The 18271-nt window shown below is 42.8% G+C and overlaps 1 protein-coding gene and 1 pseudogene across 7 annotated transcripts in view; one reads left to right on the top strand and one right to left on the bottom strand.

Annotated features, from left to right (window-relative positions):
• The window catches only part of MDM4 (MDM4 regulator of p53), a 55182-nt gene that overhangs the window by 20678 nt on the left and 16233 nt on the right, over window positions 1–18271 (top strand). For 3 of the 7 annotated variants that reach the window (XR_012091205.1, XM_007988800.3, XM_007988799.3), the window contains exons 2-7: window positions 1733–1845; window positions 2618–2692; window positions 6981–7114; window positions 8504–8559; window positions 14033–14100; window positions 14811–14910. Coding sequence is in view for 5 of the 7 variants with exons in the window: in XM_007988800.3 (XP_007986991.1) it covers window positions 1768–1845; window positions 2618–2692; window positions 6981–7114; window positions 8504–8559; window positions 14033–14100; window positions 14811–14910 (511 nt within the window). In the remaining 2 variants the exon portion in view is untranslated. Of the gene's footprint in view, window positions 1–1732; window positions 1846–2617; window positions 2693–6548; window positions 6714–6980; window positions 7115–8503; window positions 8560–11640; window positions 13285–14032; window positions 14101–14810; window positions 14911–18271 lie in introns of those variants that run through there. The other 4 variants (XM_073011579.1, XR_012091206.1, XM_073011580.1 and 1 more) reach the window with 4 other exon arrangements.
• Window positions 5089–5992, bottom strand: LOC103230246 (peflin pseudogene; annotated as a pseudogene).

Below are 18271 nucleotides of genomic sequence, written 5' to 3'. Positions count from 1 at the left end.
AGAAGCTGGGAGGGGGTTGTTTACTGAAACTAGGGGCAAGGAGACAAAGAGAACGAGGAAGTTAAACTTTTAAAGTTTTAAATGAAGAACAAAGAACAGGGGAGCTGAACATAGTGATACGTTGGTTTTTTGGAGAGGATCTCAGAACTCATTGTACTTAACAATTTACAGGCTAAAACCTTTGAAAAGGAATTTATTATATGCTACATCTCGAATTCCTGACCTCAGGTGATCTGCCCATCTTAGCCTCCCAAAGTGTTAGGAATACAGGTGTGAGCCACTGCACCTGGCCTATTGATTGTCTTTCTAGGCTCCATTTACCCCTTCCCTGATGTGGCTTGTTAATCATCAATTTTAATAATTGTTGCCTTTTGTTAGAAAAAGGTGTAAATGAAGGTTAACTCAAACAAGTTTATTTAAAAATCTATTTTCTGGCTGGGCATGGTGGCTCACGCCTGTTCCTAGCACTTTGGGAGGCCGAGGTGGGCAGATCACGAGGTCAGGAGTTCGAGACCAGCCTGACCAACAGGGTGAAACCCTGTCTGTACTAAAAATACAGTAATGAGGCCGGTTGCGGTGGCTCACGCCTGTAATCCCAGCACTTTGGGAGGCCGAGGCAGGCAGATCACAAGGTCAGGAGATTGAGACCACCCTGGTGAACACGGTGAAACCCCATCTCTACTAAAAATACAAAAAAATTAGCCAGGCATGGTGGTGGGTGCCTGTAGTCTCAGCTTCTCAGGAAGCTGAGGCAGGAGAATGGCGTGAACCCGGGAGACGACAGAGCTTGCAGTGAGCGGAGATCGAGCCACTGCATTCCAGCCTGAGAGAGCGAGACTACGTCTCAAAAAAAAAAAAAAAAAAAAAAAAAATACAGTGATGAGCTGGGCGTGGTGGCGTGTGCCTGTAATCCCAGCTACTCAGGAGGCTGAGGCAGGAGAATCGCTTGAACCCAAGAAGCAGAGGTTGCAGTGAGCCGAGATTGCACCATTGCGCTTCAGCCTGGGGGACAGTGAGACTCTGTCTCTAAATAAATAAATAAAATAAAAAATCTATCTTCCTTCTCTGTAGCTTTTGTTTTTTTAAGGATAAAAGGTAGGTGAAAGATTTTCATTGAACTTTACTCTGTATTTCAGTTCATGCTACATCTTTTCTTTGATGATGTATGTCCATCTTGGTTTAACCTGTCTTGTAGGTTTGTAATTGCTATGTTTTTTCCTGGGGTTGGTACTTTTAAAAGCTGTTTTAACTGGTACTTAAGTGTTGACTCTTAGTTTTCTGTGATCCTTTGTCAAGACATGTTCCAACATGTTGTAGAGGTTTTCCTAGAAGTCCTGTTGGAATCTTAAAACCTGTGACTTACCTTGGTAAATCGCCAGTCCTGCATCTAGAGAGTGCTTTACCTGATAACCATTGGGGAGATAAATGATTTGACTTTCAAATAAAACAGTTTACTCATTAACATCAGTTGGAGGTTGGAGCATGCCTGTAACTGTTTCTGTTCAGGCTTCACCTGAGAGAAGCTTGGACAATTCTTACTCTTAATTAAATCTGAACTAGAAAGTGGTCAGAAGATAGGCAGAACCTCAGTGAGGGTATATAGCATTTGTGTAGGGTGCTCCATTATATGTGTCATATGTGGCTTTTATTTCTCCTGGTTGCCTTGTGTGAATGCTAAATAGGGAATTTTCTACATTAGAATAGATTTTATAAATTTTTTTTTTCTATTTAGTTTTACCAACAGACTGCAGTTTCTTCCCTGCCAAAATGACATCATTTTCCACCTCTGCCCAGTGTTCAACATCTGACAGTGCTTGCAGGATCTCTCCTGGACAAATCAATCAGGTAAATCATTTTGGGTATTCCTAGTTTTGTTTTGTTTTGTTTTGTTTTAAGTTTAACTGTCTCATGACTGTAATCCCAGCACTTTGAGAAGTCGAGGCAGAAAGCTCACTTGAAGCCAGGTGTTTGAGACCAAGCCAGGTGTTTGAGACCAGCCTTGGCAACATAGTGAGACCTGTGTCTCTACAAAACATTTCTAAAAGAAAAAATTAGCTAGGTGCAGTGGGGTGTGCCTTTAGTTCTAGCTACTTGGGAGGCTGAGACGGGATGATCACTTGAGCCCAGGAGTTTGAAGCTGCAGTGAATTATGATCACAACCACTGCACCCAGGCTGGGCAAGAGAGTGAGACCTTGTCTCTTTTTAAAAAAAAGTAGGGGCGGTGGGGGTTGTGCTGGGTGAGGTGGCTCATGCCTATAATCCCAGCACTTTGGGAGGCGGAGGTAGGCAGGTCTCTTGAGCCCAGGGGTTTGAGACCAGCCAGGGAAACATGGTGAAACCACCTCTACCAAAAAAAACAAAAATTACCCAGGTGTGGTGGCATGCACCTGTAGTCCCAGCTACTCTGGAGGCTGAAGTGGGAGGATCAGTTGAGTCTGGGAGGTTGAGGCTGCAGTGACCTGTGATCACACCACTGTACTCCAGCCAAGGCAACAGAGCAAGACCTTGCCTCAAAAAACAAAAGCAGGGGGAACTATTTAAAGAGGTTCTCTTGTTCCATAGTTTCAGAAACCTACTTGAAATGTAAATAGCACATTTATTTTATGTTTACATCAGGTACGACCAAAACTGCCACTTTTGAAGATTTTGCATGCAGCAGGTGCGCAAGGTGAAATGTTCACTGTTAAAGAGGTAAGCCATCAAATAAAATTATCTTTTTTTTTTTTTTTTTTTTTTTTTTGAGATGGAGTCTCACTCTGTTGCCCAGGCTGGAGTGCAGTGGTGCGATCTCGGCTCACTGCAAGCTCCGCCTCCCGGGTTCACGCCGTTCTCCTTCCTCAGCCTCCTGAGTACTGGGATTACAGGCACCTACCACCACGCCCGGCTAATTTTTTGTATTTTTAGTCGAGACTGGGTTTCACCGTGTTAGCCAGGATGGTCTCGATCTCCTGACCTCGTGATCTACCCGCCTCGGCCTCCTAAAGTGCTGGGATTACAAGCATGAGCCACCTTGCCCAGCCAGGTTCTCCATTTTAAGAACATTTGAGAAATAGAAGCCAGCGAATATGTAGTTTTGAAATCAGGCCTAAGAAAGGAAGTTCTTCTCCTGAGGTATCAGAGGGGCAACTTTTACTCTGTTTTAAAGACTGTTAAGTTGAACATCATATTTCCTTTCTTTTGAAGTGTGTTATAAGATAAACATAAGATGAACCATGAATTCATTGATCGTAGAATTAAAATGTAGAGCAAGTAAAGATTAAAAAGACACTGGGCCTGGCACCATGGCTTACGCCTGTAATCCCAGTATTTTGGGAGGCTGAGGTGGATGGATTGTGTGAACCCAGGATTTTGAGACCAGCCTGGGCAACATGATGAAACCCCGTCTCTAAAAAAACAGAAAAAACAAAAAAAAAACAAAAATTGGGTGTGCTTGGTGGTCTGCTTGTTTAGTCCCAGCAGCTACTTGGGAGACTGAGGAGGGAGGATCGCTTGAACCTGGAAGGCGAAGGTTGCAATGAGATGCACTCCAGCTTGGTTGATAGAATGAGAGACTCTGTCTCAAAAAAAAAAAAAAAAAAAAAAAAGACACTGTCTGATTTACAGGCTATATTTTGAGGCAGGAATTAAATGAAGTTGTTTTCATTATAAATGTATCAGATGTGGTGGCTCATGCCTGTAATCCCAGCACTTTGCAAGGCCAAGGTGGGCGGATCACCTGAGGTTAGGAGTTCAAGACCAGCTGACCAACATGGAGAAACCCTGTCTACTAAAAATACAAAAGTAGCCGGGCATGGTTGTAATCCCAGCTACTCGGGAGGCTGAAGCAGGAGAATTGCTTGAACCTGGGAGGCGGAGGTTGTGGTGTGCCGAGATTGCGCCATTCAATTCCATCTTGGGCAACAGGAGCGAAAACGCTGTCTCAAAAAAAAAAAAAAGTGTCAGACACTCTTCTGAGCACTGTGAGTTATTTTAAACACTTATGCGTTTAGATAACTTATTTAGTTTCTGAAGTTTTTTAAAAACAAATTGTATTCTTTAAGTGGAAAAGACTCAGTATTAAGATGTTAATCTATTGGAACTGCTTTCATTTGGTGGGGTAGATATCTAACCCTTCCTAAAGAGAAGAAACAAAATTATCAAGCTTTTTCTTTTTTTTAAACTTAAAACCTTCACACCTATCAACACTGCCAGACTCCAAAACCATACACTTCTCAAGGCAACAAATCTGGAGGCATATCTGATTTTTTAGAATACCTATATTACTTTTACGATTTTAAATTAAGCTTATCGTTTTGGAGTATATCTCTGAAAATTTTGACACATAAAACCTTTTTTTCCCCAAACTTATTAAAGTCTGGATTTTTTTTTTTTTTTTTTTTTTTTTTAGTTTTATGCTTTTATTGAAGCTTACAATTTCACTGAACTTTTGGCCCAAAATAAAAATGCAAATTAAAAAAAGTTTTGGCAGGGAGAGGTGACCACTGTCCCCTGGAGATCGAAGCCGAGCAGAGCATGGCAGGCAAGTGAGGGGTCCCAGCTGTGGAGGCAGCAACCTGGCCGCCTGGCCAGAGAGGCTTAGGGAGCAGATTTGTCTGAGCAGGGCCAGCCCCAAGCAGCTAGAAGTTAACACCCAAGGATTTATGGGTGTGGTGGAATCCAAGCCACTGGTCCCATGGGCAGATCTCTCTCATGCTTGGTCAGATTCCACTTTGGAGAAAATGGGCTCATGTGACAGGATGGCCTGGTGAGGGAACACAGGTGCTAATGGTAACAGGCCGATGAACACTCACCACTGGCATCAGGGTGGAGCTCAGCTGACTGGACACTAACTCCATTACAAGGACCAGAATCTCCTGCTCCTGGTGCCAGGCTGTGCCTCTCAACTGCTCATGGCCATCAGGACATTCAGCTTTCATCCTCTCCTCCATCAGGCCCCTACCTGTGTGACCTCAGCCCTGGTCCTCACTCTTTGGTGCCTATGATAAAGGACTCTCAATCCTCTTTTGGAACAGTGTTGCATCAAGCAAGGGAGATGTTCTAAGAGGGACAGGGAAAGAAGAGAGAGAGGTCCATGTACTTCTCTCACTCTAGGAAGCCAGGAAAGGTCCCTGGTGTACTCCATTCTTCACAGATGGGTTGAGCCATAGCGTCCGAGAAGCTGTCATGGTGACGACGTCCTCGAAGCTGAGCCAAATGTTGCCTCGTACAGCTGTGTCCTTCTCCCGGAAGGCCTCTGTCAGCACCTGCAGCTGGGTGCACACCTGGATGAAGCGATAAAGCTGCCTGACAGGATTGGCAGAGCGTGGGCAGTAGCCGGAGACCAGTAGCTGGGTGAACTGGGGGCTCAGGTTGTAGCACATATGGGACAGAGCTTGCTGCAGCTCTGTGTAGCTAATGAAGCCTGAGTGGTCCCTGTCATAACTGCTGGAAGAGCTGATTCCACTGCTGGATGAATTTCCATGGGGCTGAGAAGCTGTAGACATTGATGTGACCTGATTAGGTCTTGTCAAGCATGTTTATCATCATGAGGCAGGTCTCATCATTGAACAAGGATCAGTTGCAGTTGACCAGAGCCTGCTTCACCTCCTTAATGGAGATAAAGCTACTGTGATCAGAGTCCATCGACTGGAACCAGGAGTAGGCCTCATCCATATTGGGAGGGGAGCCACCCTGTCCATAAGGCCTGGGCTGCTGGGCACTGTAGGAATTTGGAGGTGGCTGACCATAGGGGCCCCTGGAGCTGCACCATCATATGGTCCTCCTGGAGTTCCAGAGGGGAACATCCCAAGATTGAAGTGTGCATAGGGCCCTCTACCAGCTAGTGGTCCTTAAGGCCCTCCACGAGCAGGACCCCCATAACCACCATCGGGGTAGCACGCTGCCATACTGCTGTCCACTATTGAGGGGTTCAGGGTAGTAGCTACCCAGAGGGGTTCCTGGCACTTGTCCTGCATCTCCAGGGCAGCCCTGCCCATACAGATAGCTGGCCATGGCGATTCTAACATCACACGCAGGCAAGGGGTAAAGTCTGGATTTTTATATCATTATAGTGGTTATGATGAATTATGCCATCTCCTTCATTTAGCATGGCAAAGTTTGCCTGAGTTTACACAATGAGCTTTGTGTTATGAACCTTGACTCTATCTATTTCATAAAGGGAATTTCCTGATTTTTATTATTTATTTTTTTTGAGTCAGGGTCTTACTGTATCACCCAGGCTGGAGTGCAGTGGTGGTATCTCAGCTCACTGCAACCTCCGCTTCCCAGGTTCAAGTGATCCTACTGCCTCAGCCTTCCTAGTAGCTGGGACTACAGGCGTGCCTCACTACACTTGGCTAAGTTTTGTGTTTTTTGTGTTTTTTGTTTTGCCATGTTGCCCAGGCTGGTATCAAACTCCTGGGTTCAAGCAATTTGCCCGCCTTGGCCTCCCTAAGTGCTGGGATTACAGGTATGAACCACTTCATCCAGCTGACTAAATTTTTATTCGATAAACACTTGGATTTTATGTTTTGTTCACTTACAGGGCTGATGACTCTTATTAAACATTGTGCTTCATTTGCCAAAAAAATTATTACGTGAACACACATCAAAAGCCTAAAGTCGTTGTTTATGTGCCCTGGACTGGGAAAATATTTTTATACTCCAGGCAAATTACTTCTAGTAATAGACTTCTTTATTCGGACGTCTGAGAAAATTTTTAAGAGGATACTAGGTAAATTCACTGCTTTTTCTCATTGTCAGATCAGTTCATTTCTGTGCTTAAAAGTCTTGGTCTGTTAATTGTCAGAAAGACAGTGAGTAGGTGGAGCTAGTAGTTGGGAGTGGCTTTCCTGTTGTAGGACCCCTTACACAAACATTGACAGTCTTGTAAATATGTTATTTCTTTCTCTAGCAAACTAACTTACCTTACCTCCTCTAATGAATTTGTGTTTTTGGCAGCAGCTGGACAGATCACAACATGGTATTTTATTCCACGCAGGTCATGCACTATTTAGGTCAGTACATAATGGTGAAGCAGCTTTATGATCAGCAGGAGCAGCATATGGTATATTGTGGTGGAGATCTTTTGGGAGAACTTCTGGGACGTCAGAGCTTCTCCGTGAAAGACCCAAGGTAAACAGAGTGAGGGTTTGCGTATCTTTTTGGGTGCTTTTACCTAGCCACTTAATTTCTATGGGTTATTAATATTTATTGCTTTATTCAACAAATATATAAGGGCCTATGTATGTTAGGTAGCCTATGAGGCACTGAGAATACGGTAATGAGCAACACACAGTCTGATTTCTTGGAGTATACAGAGTAGTGAGTCAGTAGATGCTCTTGCCCATCTTAGTCAAATAATCACACTAATTCATAGTAAACCTACACTATGGTAAGTGCTACAGAAAAGAGATACATGAAGCAGGTAGTGGGTGGGATTTAGAGTGTTAGAGGTCAAGAAAATGTTCTTTTGAGCAAGTGAAATTTGAGCCAAAAGCTGAACGATAATTAGGAAGTTGATCAGAGGGGGTTAGTTGAAAGAGAGTTTAAGGTTGATTGAACACCATGTGTAAAGGCCTGGGTAGGAGGAAGCTTGATGAGGTTAGAATTTTGTGAAATAATTGCTGGAGAGAGAGGAGTGAGCAGATGAGAGAGATGTAGAATTGCTGGGCAGTTGGGGGTTGATGATGAGCCTAGTCAGAATCACAATAGGGCTAACCTGACCTGTTACTTTTCTCCAGCTGCATGGGGTGTAAGTTATTAGCTTATACAGTCAAAAGCTAATTAGTAATTTAGAAGCTCTCTTTCTCTCTATTTTTGATGACTGCTGCTTCTGAGCTCATTCTGTCTGACACTAAGACTTCCCTTAGCTGGGTGTGGTGGCTCACACCTGTAATTCCAGCACTTTGGGAGGCCAAGGTGGGTGGATCACCTGAGGTCAGGAGTTTGAGACCAGCCTGGCCAACATAGTGAAACCCTGTCTCTTACTAAAAATACAAAAAATTAGCTGGGCTTGGTGGTGGGCTCCTGTAATCCTAGCAAGTAGGGAGGCTGAGGCAGGAGAATCACTTGAATCTGGGAGGCAGAGATTGCAGTGAGCCGAGATCGTGCCTTTGCACTCCAGCGTGGGCAATAGGAGCAAAACTCCATCTCCAAGAAAAAAAACAACAACAAAAAAACTCCCCTCCACCCCCACTCTGCAATTAAAATGTGAAACTTAACTCCTGGAAGGAAGGAATAGTTTCCAAAAGAGATTTCCCCACTTGGATTACTGTTAGCTAATGAAATAAAATGTAAATTAATCAGTTTTTTAATGGGGGCAGAGTAACACGGAGGCCTGGGCATTAACATCTTAATATTTAAATAATTGAACACTGTTCTGGGAAAAAGATTCTGCCTCTATGCCTTACAGAGAGAGTTGAGAGATAACATCAGAAATACGTTTAATATTTAACAGCAAACCACTGATATCTTCATAGTGACATTTGGGGTTGTTAATTTTTTATCTTCTCTCTTTAACAGCCCTCTCTATGATATGCTAAGAAAGAATCTTGTCACTTTAGCCACTGCTACTACAGGTATGTCACATCATATTTCTTCAGTCTGTATCACAGCTTTGATACAGGGGGCAAATGATGGGAAAACAAAGAAGATGAAGGTGGAAATAGAATGCTATCTTTGGCATGACTGGGAGAAATACATACTACCTGTCACACAGAATGTTATGTTATTAACTTTTCACTGAAAAATCAAACAGTAGAAGGATTCCCACTTTCTAGACATATTGTTAACATTTTGTCATATTGCTTCATCTAGACACACTTTTAAAAATCTCTAGCAGATAAGGACTTTTTTTTTTTCAAACATTGAATGTCATTATTACACAAAACACATTTAACATGTAATTCCATAATCCTATTTCGTAGCTAGTTTATGTATCATTTCCCCCAGTTATCTCAAAAATACCTTGTATTTTTGTCTTACCTGAATTAAGATCCAAAGTCCACACATTGCCTTTGGTTGATATGTCTCATAAGTGTCTTTAATCTATAAAACTTTCCTTTTGTTTTCATGTCATTTACTTGTTGAAGAAATGGGTCATTTGTTCTGTAGAATTTCCCACATTCTAGACTTGGCAGATTGTATCCTTGTGATTTTGTTTAATGTGTTTCTTTACCCCCCTCTATTTTTGGTAAACTGGTAATGCTTGAATAAATTCAAGTTTAAATTTTTTGCCAAGAAAGCTTTATAGGTGGTGCTTTGTACTTCTGTTTAATCACATCAGAGTCATGTAAGGTCTGCCTATCTCTCTTTTAGTCAGTCATGTTAACAATCTGTGGGCTCAGGTGTTATCAGTCTGATCCATCTGTTATACAGGTCACTCAAGAACGTTTCACCTAATGGCTTTAGCCATCTCTTATCTGAATGCCAATTTGTCTAACTCTTTGCTTGATTCTAGACCTTCTAAATACTGCTGTTAGAGTTTAATCTATTAGGTATGTATAGGAAACTGGCTGTACTGGAGTCTGGAGTCTCCAAAATGGTGGTCTGTAAGAGATAGGTAAATAAACTGGACAGACTGTAGCCATTTCCAAATAATGAAACTTTTTTCCTTTCCGCTACTACATAAAGCCCTTTTGTGAGCTTCATATTAGATTTTAGGTAACATTGCCCTTTGAAGAAAGCCCAAGTTAGTAATCTTTTTAGATTGACCATCTTTTTTTCTTCTGAAACGGGTCTCTGGTTGCCCAGGCTGGAGTGCAGTGGCACTATCTCAGCTCACTGCAGCCTGGACCTCTCAGGCTCACGTGGTTCTCCCACCTCAGCCTCCCGAGCAGCTGGGATTATAGGCACATGCCACCACGCCTGGCTAATTTTTTGTAGTTTTAGTAGAGACAGGGTTTTGCTGTGTTGCTCAGGCTGATCTCGAGCTCCTGGACTCAAGCAATCCACCCACTTTGGCCTCCCAGAATACTGGGATTATAGGTGTGAACCACTGCACTTGTCCAAGATTGACTGTCTTTTGATAGTTTATTGAAATAAGTAGGTTGAGAAGAATCCATGCCTTTTTATCTTTTTCTTTCTTTCTTTTCTTTCTTCTTTTTTTTTTTTTTTTTTTAATGGAGGGAGACTTGCTGTGTCGCTCAGGCTGGAATGCAGTGGTGCAATCATAGTTCACTGCAGCCTCTACCTCCTGGGCTTAAGTCATCTTCCTGACTCAGCCTCCCAAATAGCTAGGACTATAGGTGCATGGCACTGCACTGCACCTGGCTAATTTTTTTTTTTTTGGTAGAAATGGGGTCTTGCTATGTTGCCCAGACTGGTCTTGAACTCCTGGCCTCGAGTGATTCTTCCACTTCAGCCTCCCAAGGTGGTGGGATTACAGGCATGAGCCACCACGCCCAGACCTAAGTCAATTCCTAATAAAGATTTATTCTTTAAAGGCAGAGAAAGAGACGTTGCTGTCATACTGAAATATGATTTTGAAGTTACTGAATTTTGAAGCCTGTTAGTGTCATTGAGTCATTTGCCCACTTTATATAGCTGTAAATTTGAGAGTGAAGATCCTGCAAATGATATGGCAGCTTTATTGAAATTCAGTCACTTGTGAAATAGCATGGCTTTCCTGGGATAGTCACTGAAGGTTTGAAATACATGGAGGATTTTATAATTGCTGATCTGCTTTTTCAGTAAAATTTGTTTTCGGATTCATCTGTTCTCTGAATATAATTCTCCCTTTTTTCCTCTCATTTCCTTTCTTGTACTTTCTCTGCAGAGTTTAACATGCCATATAAAGAATATTTTGTTGTTGGTTTTGTTTTGTTTGAGACAGGATCTCTCTGTTACTCAGGCTAGAGTGCAGTGGCAAGATCTCGGCTCACTGCAGCCTGTGCCTCTGTGGCGCAAGCAATCCTCCCACCTCAGCCTCCCCAGTAGCTGGGACTACAGGAGTATGCCACCACACATGGCTAGTTTTTTGTATATTTTTTTGTAAGTACAGGTTTTCCCCTTGTTGCCTAGGCTGGTCTTGAACTCTAGGACTCAAGCGATACCCCTTCTTCAGCCTCCCAAAGTGTTGGGATGACAGGCGTGAGCCACCATGCCTGGCCCATTTTTATTCTTTAACTTACCGTTTTGAAAATATTTCAGATTTAATAAAGTTGCAAAAGTATTGCATAGAGTTTCCCTATACCCTTTATCCAGAGTCCCCAAATGGTAACATCTTACGTGATAATAGTGTGACGATCAAAACCAGAAAATTGCCCCAAGTAATTCTGATTGGTTATCTGTTCTTACTTGCAATTGCTGTGGTGCTTGTGGATGGCCATCTCTGTTGATTTTTATGATTTCGGTTGCTTTTGTTTTATTTGAAAGGACAAATGAGGGAAATGCTTTTCATGTAATCTATTTTATACCTTTGCAGATGGGTTAGACTTTTCGTTTTGATCAAGAAGATGAATTGTTTAAAATGGTAGTCCTTTTTTTTTTTTTTTGAGACGGAGTCTTGCTCTGTCTCCCAGGCTGGAGTGCAGTGGCATGATCTCAGCTCACTGCAGCCTCTGCCTCCCAGGTTCACGCCGTTCACCTGCCTCAGCCTCCTGAGTAGCTGGGACTACAGGTGCCCGCCACCAGGCCTGGCTAATTTTTTATATTTTTAGTAGAGACTGGGTTTCACCGTGTTAGCCAGGATGGTCTCGATCTCCTAACCTTGGACCTCGTGATCCGCCAGCCTCAGCCTCCCAAAGTACTGGAATTACAGGCGTGAACCACTGCGCCTAGCCTGAAATGGTAGTTCTTTCTAAATCATTTCTCCAAATTTTCCCATGTATACAAATGAAATAAATATGATGAACTTTGTGTGTGTTTATTAATTTTTGAGACTGAGTCTTGCTTTGTGGACCAGGCTGGAGTGCAGTGGTGTGATCTCAGCTCACTGCAACCTCTGCCTCCTGGGTTCAAGTGATTCTCCTGCCTCAGCCTCCTGAGTAGCTGGGATTACAGGTGCACACCACCACGCCGGGCTAATTTTTGTGATTTTAGTAGAGATGAGGTTTCACCAGGCTGGTGGGTTACCCAGAGTGGTCTCAAACTCCTGCACTCAAGCGATCCACACACCTCGACCTCCCAAAGTTCTGGGATTACAGGTGTGAGCCACCACACCCGACCGGTTTTAAAACTTCTTTTTTATATTGTGGTTTCCCCAGATAATTTATTTTTGCTTATAACTGTTTTAACCTTAGTAAGGCTTTATAAATATAAATGACAGTAATAGGATTGCTTTATTAAATAATTGCTCCTGGCCGCATGCGGTGGCTCACGCCTGTAATCCCAGCACTTTGGGAGGCTGAAGTGGGTGGATCACAAAGTCAGGAGTTTGAGACCAGCCTGGCCAAGATGGTGAAACCCTGTCTCTACTAAAAATATAAAAATGAGCACCTATAAGCCTAGCTACTTGGGAGGCACAGGCAGGAGAATCTCTTGAACCAGGGAGGTGGAGGTTGTAGTAAGCTGAGATTGTGCCACTGCTCTCCAGCCAGGGTGACAGAGCAAGACTCTGTCTCAAACAAACAAACAAAAAAATTGCTCCATCTGCATTATATGTTAATCGAACTTTGCTTTGAAGATCACTGTGGTCAGAAAATGCCATCTCTCAAACTTTTCATTGTCTCCATTTGTCTACAAAAATGTTTCTGGAAATAATGTTTTTTATAATTAGAATTTTGAAAATGTTTGCTTTTTCAGTAGAACTGCATTGACAGATAAGTTGTAGGATCTGTATCCTTCCTCTAGAAGCCTTTATTGGATGGTGATGATATTTTCCATATTTTATCTCTGAATCTGGTAGTGGTTGGTGAACCTGACCCACAGTAGACTTATTTTGGGTGTATCTCATTTACATAGCCTCAAATAATGAATAGTCCAGATTATTAAATTGTTTGCAGCTTGATCTTTTCCTGTAGCCAAGTTTTTGTCTTTTGTTCTACTTGAAAAATTTCTTCGGCCGGGCGCGGTGGCGCAAGCCTGTAATCCCAGCACTTTGGGAGGCCGAGACGGACGGATCACGAGGTCAGGAGATCGAGACCATCCTGGCTAACTAACACGGTGAAACCCCGTCTCTACTAAAAAATACAAAAAACTAGCCGGGCGAGGTGGCGGCACCTGTAGTCCCAGCTACTCGGGAGGCTGAGGCAGGAGAATGACGTGAACCCGGGGGGCGGAGCTTGCAGTGAGCCGAGATCGCGCCACTGCACTCCAGCCTGGGCGACAGAGCGAGACTCCGTCTCCAAAAAAAAAAAGAAAAATTTCTTCATAAGTCCTTGGAATACATCTCTCTTTTAGATTAATGTAATATCTAAGAATTTCTCTCTACTGGGTTGTTTTCCTTGCTTCTTTTTATTGGCCTTGAAAAAAACTTTATTTGCTGCTGCTGCTTAGGAAATGTTTATAGTAACTGGGAAAAATAAGATGATGAAAAAAATTAATTTATATACACGTGATGGTGATGGGAATTTCAACCATAAAATTATCCTTGACACTTAGAATGTCGCTTTAGATGAAGATCCTATTGTTTTATGAAGCAAACGGGGAAAAATCCAGATTTTAAGATCTCATAACCCTGTATGACTTAACACTTGAAAATCAAAATTAAATTTAAAAAGCCACACACTTTTTTGCTGTTGTTTGTGAGTTAGGTGAATTCGGTAATATAGGAAGAGATGACAAAAATAGTCTCCATTGTGTCCTGCTTGGAGCCAATTTTCATATAAAAATTTAAAAGCTTGATATGGAAGAACATTTTTAGCTATTTTTCACTTTTTTTTTTCCCAATTATATTTTGGTAATATATTTTGGATATGGCCTGTCTTGGTCTTTGTCATTTTTATCAATTTTGATTTTTCCCTTGCAAATGAGAGCTTTGTCCAGCCAACATGGAGAAGTACATTTCTAGCGACTAAACCTGGCTCCCGGGTTGTTTGCTGAGGTCCTTTTTGTGTGGAAAGAATGGTTATTACCAGGGAAGGTTTTCCTTTTGTTTTACTTGCTATCCAGATGCTGCTCAGACTCTCGCTCTCGCACAGGATCACAGTATGGATATTCCAAGTCAAGACCAACTGAAGGTAAAATCACCACACGGTGACTTCTTTTGTTGTACAGAGTGGCCCCTTCTCTGTACCTATGGATCTTGGACTCCCAAGACCTTTCCCTGAATATGGTAAGAATTTAATAAGAAAGGTTCTTGGGAGTTCACAGACCAGGGACAGAGTGAACCTTCTCTGTTCTGCCCATAACAGAGTTCCAGTCTCTGAACCTTTCTTTGGGATGTAGCACTTCTGATCTTCAGTTCTTCCAGTTGCATTTTTCTTTGGGTTTGTGTGTACCTGTGTGTGTGTGTTTGAGGAAATTGCTTTATTAGATTTTAATAGGCTTGTTGCAGTTAAGTTCATGTCAGGCCATTTCCTAAAGCTTCCCCAAACCTGGGGAAACTTAATAGTCATCTTGGTACATGTGAGGGTTTCATATGTTTTCTGAATTATGCCTAATTTTGTAGTAGACTTGAGGCTTTATACAGATAGCCTGTTTTTAACAGTAGATTTTGGCCTTTGTGTAGAGGTTTTTTATTGCCCCAGGTTTGGGATTCTTCTAGCTTTGCTCACAGTGGGTTGAGGAGAGGTGTTGCCTTTATATGATGACTGTTGTGAACATGAGTTCTCTTTCTTGTGTGTAACCCATTGTGTTGCACACTAACTGGTGAGCCAGAATGGAACTGCTACATCCCCTGGTCCCAGTTATTTCTGCTGCACTGATGGACACCTTTCCCTTCTTTCAGCAAAGTACAGAGGAAAGTTCTACTTCCAGGAAAAGAACTACAGAAGACAATATCCCCACACTGCCTACCTCAGAGCATAAATGCAGAAATTCTAGAGAAGGTATGTTTTGGATTAAGGCTATATGGACTTTTGTTCTCTTCCTCTTCACCCAACCTTTTTTTTTTTAATCTCTCCGTATGTGAAGTAGGAGAGGCATATGTCATCATTTCTCATCCTTTACTGAAAACCTGTTATCAGCCTAGTTACTACCATTGTTAGCTTTGAAGATGGTAGTGCTCTTTTAGCAACCCATGAGTACTAGGATGGTGCGAGACCCTTCCATGAGCTAGCATGTTACTAGAAAATAACCATACATTTATTGATTTGCCACCAGGTGAATTTTCTATATACATGAATTCAGCTGCCTTAGACTTTTCAATCTTAGTATTCTTGTATGTATATGATTTGGATGGAATTTTTATTTTGATTTGTCTACTTGAGGCAAAGGCTAATTTTCATACTTTTTTTTTTGAGTCAGTCTCACTGGGTCGTGCAGGTTGGAGTGCAGCAGTGCCGTCTCAGCTCACTACAACCTCCACCTCCCTGGTTCAAGTGATTCTTGTGCCTCAGCCTCCTGAGTAGCTGAGATTACGAGTGTGCCACCACTCCCAGCTATTTATTTATTTATTTATTTATTTATTTTGAGACGGAGTCTCGCTCTTGTTGCACAGGCTGAGTGCAATGGCGTGATTTCAGCTCACCGCAGCCTCCGCCCCCCAGGTTCAAGTGAATTCTCCTGCCTTAGCCTCTGGAGTAGCTGGGATTACAGGCGTGTGCCACCACGCCTGGCTAATTTTGTATTTTTAGTAGAGATAGGGTTTCCCCATGTTGGTCAGACTGGTCTCCAACTCCCAACCTCAGGTGATCTGCCCGCCTCGGCCTCCCAAAGTGCTGGGATTACAGGCACACACCACCATGCCTGGCTAATTTTGGGGTTTTGCAATGTTGACCAAGCTGGTCTCAAACTCCTGGCCTCAAATGATCTATCTGCCTCAGCCTTCTAAAGTGCTGGGGTTAAAGGCACGAGCCTCTGCACCTGGCCCAATTTTTACACATTTTGAAGTTTGCAAAGATGACATAATATACTTAATCACAAAGCCAAGAATGAGATATAAGAAGCCTGGTATAAGTTGAGCATTCTAAATTTGAAATGTTGAGCATTCTCAGTTTGAAAGATGGCAATGCTCTTTTAGCAACCCGTGAGTACTAGGATGGTGCAAGACCCTTTCAAAGGATCTTAGAATAAGTTGAGCATCCAAAATCTGAAAACTTTCTTTTTTTTTTGTGAGACAGAGTCTTGCTCTTGTCACCAGGCTGGAATGCAGTGGCGCAATCTCAGTTCACTGCAGCCTCCACCTCCCGTGTTTAAGTGATTCTCCTGCCTCAACCTCCTAAGTAGCTGGGATTACATGCGTGCACCACTATGCCCAGCTAATTTTTGTGTTCTTAGTAGAGACAGGGTTTTACCATGTTGGCCAGGATGGGTTGGTCTCATGACCTCGTGATCCACCCGCCTTGGCCTCCCAAAGTGCTGGGATTACAGGCATGAGCCACCACACCCAGCCTCTGAAAACTTTTTCACATGACACGACAAGTAGAAAATTTAACACCTGACCTCATGTGACAGGTTGCAGTGAAAACTTTGTTTTATGCACAGAATTATTTAAAATATTATGTAAAACTACCTTCAGGCTATGTGTACAAGGTGTGCATGAAAACTTGGGTCCTGTTGGCTGGGCGCGGTGGCTCACACCTGTAATCCCAGCACTTTGGGAGGCTGAGGCGGGCAGATCACAAGGTCAGGAGATCGAGACCATCCTGGCTAACATGGTGAAACCCCGTCTCTACTAAAAAAAATACAAAAAATTAGCTGGACTTTGTGGTGGGCGCCTGTAGTCCCAGCTACTCAGGAGTCTGAGGCAGGAGAATGGTGTGAACTCGAGAGGCGGAGCTTGCAGTGAACTGAGATCATGCCACTGCACTCCAGTCTGGGCGACAGAGCGAGACTCTGTCTCAAAAAGAAAAAGAAAAGAAAACTTAGCTGCCATCCCCAGGATATCTCATTATATATATGCAGATATTCCAAATCCAGAAAAAATTGTTTTGCCCTTGGATGGTGGTCACCAGATCTTTGCCATTCCATTAGATATGCTGTGATCAGGCTAATGAGTTAATCCATATTTTCCCCAAAATTCTACTTTAAAAAACACTTTCTAGGCTGGGCGCAGTGGCTCATGCCTGTAATTCTAGCACTTTGGGAGGCTGAGGCGGGCAGATCACCTGAGGGCAGGAGTTTGAGACCAGCCTGGCCACCATGGTGAAACCCTGTCTCTCTTAAAAATACAAAAATTAGCCAGACACGGTGGCAGGCGCCTGTAATCCCAGCTACTTGGGAGGCTGAGGCAGGAGAATTGCTTGAACTTGGGAGGCAGAGGTTGCAGAGCCGAGATCACACCATTGCGCTCCAGCCTGGGGGACAAGAACAAGACTTCATCTCAAAAAACAAACAAACAAACATTTTCTAAAATTAGTTTTTTGTTTTTGTTTTTCTTTTGGCGAAGATGTGTAAAATCATAAATTCCCCAGAGTCATTTTATGGCATGATGGCTTCTAGTCTAGGCATGTGGAACAATGGCAGGTTAAGCCTCTGGTTATATCCGAGAAACTTTGGCTGCTGAAGTTATTTTATAAGCTTAAATTTAATTTGAATAAGTTTATCATGCTAGATTGTTTTCTTTACATTTCATTTGAGCATAAACTGAATTTTGGTCTGCCTACTTTGTAACTATTCTAGTCTATATGATATTAAATGTGTAATTTTATTCCTTAATGCAAATCCTTGCTTATTTTATACTCAAAAGGCAATTTTAAGATGTGTAAGAACGTGGCTGGGCACTGTTAGAAAATCAAGGCTGGGCATGGTAGCTCGTGCCTGTAATCCCAGCACTTTGGGAGGCCGAGGCAGGAGGATTACTTGAGCTCACGAGTTTGAGACCAGCTTGGGTAACATAACGAGACCTCGTCTCTACAAAAAATTAGCCCAGTGAAAAATTCGCTGGGCACGATGGTGTGCACCAGTGGTCCCAGCCACTCAGGAGGCTGAGGTGGAAGGATCACTTGAGCCCAAGAGGTGGAGATTGCAGTGAACAGAGGTTGCAGTGAATCAATATCATGTCGCAGCACTCCAGCCTGGGCAACACAGTGGCACCCTGTCTCAAAAAAAAGTTGGGGGCAAGGGCAGGTATAAGAATAGCCAATTCAAGGGGGGATATGTAGTTTGTGATGAAAATTTGAGAATAAATAATAGTATTTTTCAGGAAGACCTATCGGTAGAAGGGACAGAATTTTTATTTGTGGAAAGAATGACCTATTTTCATTTCCTTCATAAGTTGTAGAGCTCGAGTAGGGAAGAATAACTTTA

The sequence above is a fragment of the Chlorocebus sabaeus genome, chromosome 25 (genome assembly GCF_047675955.1).
Source record: "Chlorocebus sabaeus isolate Y175 chromosome 25, mChlSab1.0.hap1, whole genome shotgun sequence".
In the NCBI taxonomy this organism is placed as follows: domain Eukaryota; kingdom Metazoa; phylum Chordata; class Mammalia; order Primates; family Cercopithecidae; genus Chlorocebus; species Chlorocebus sabaeus.
Note: the sequence above shows the minus strand (reverse complement) of the source record. Positions and strands in the feature narration are given on the sequence as shown.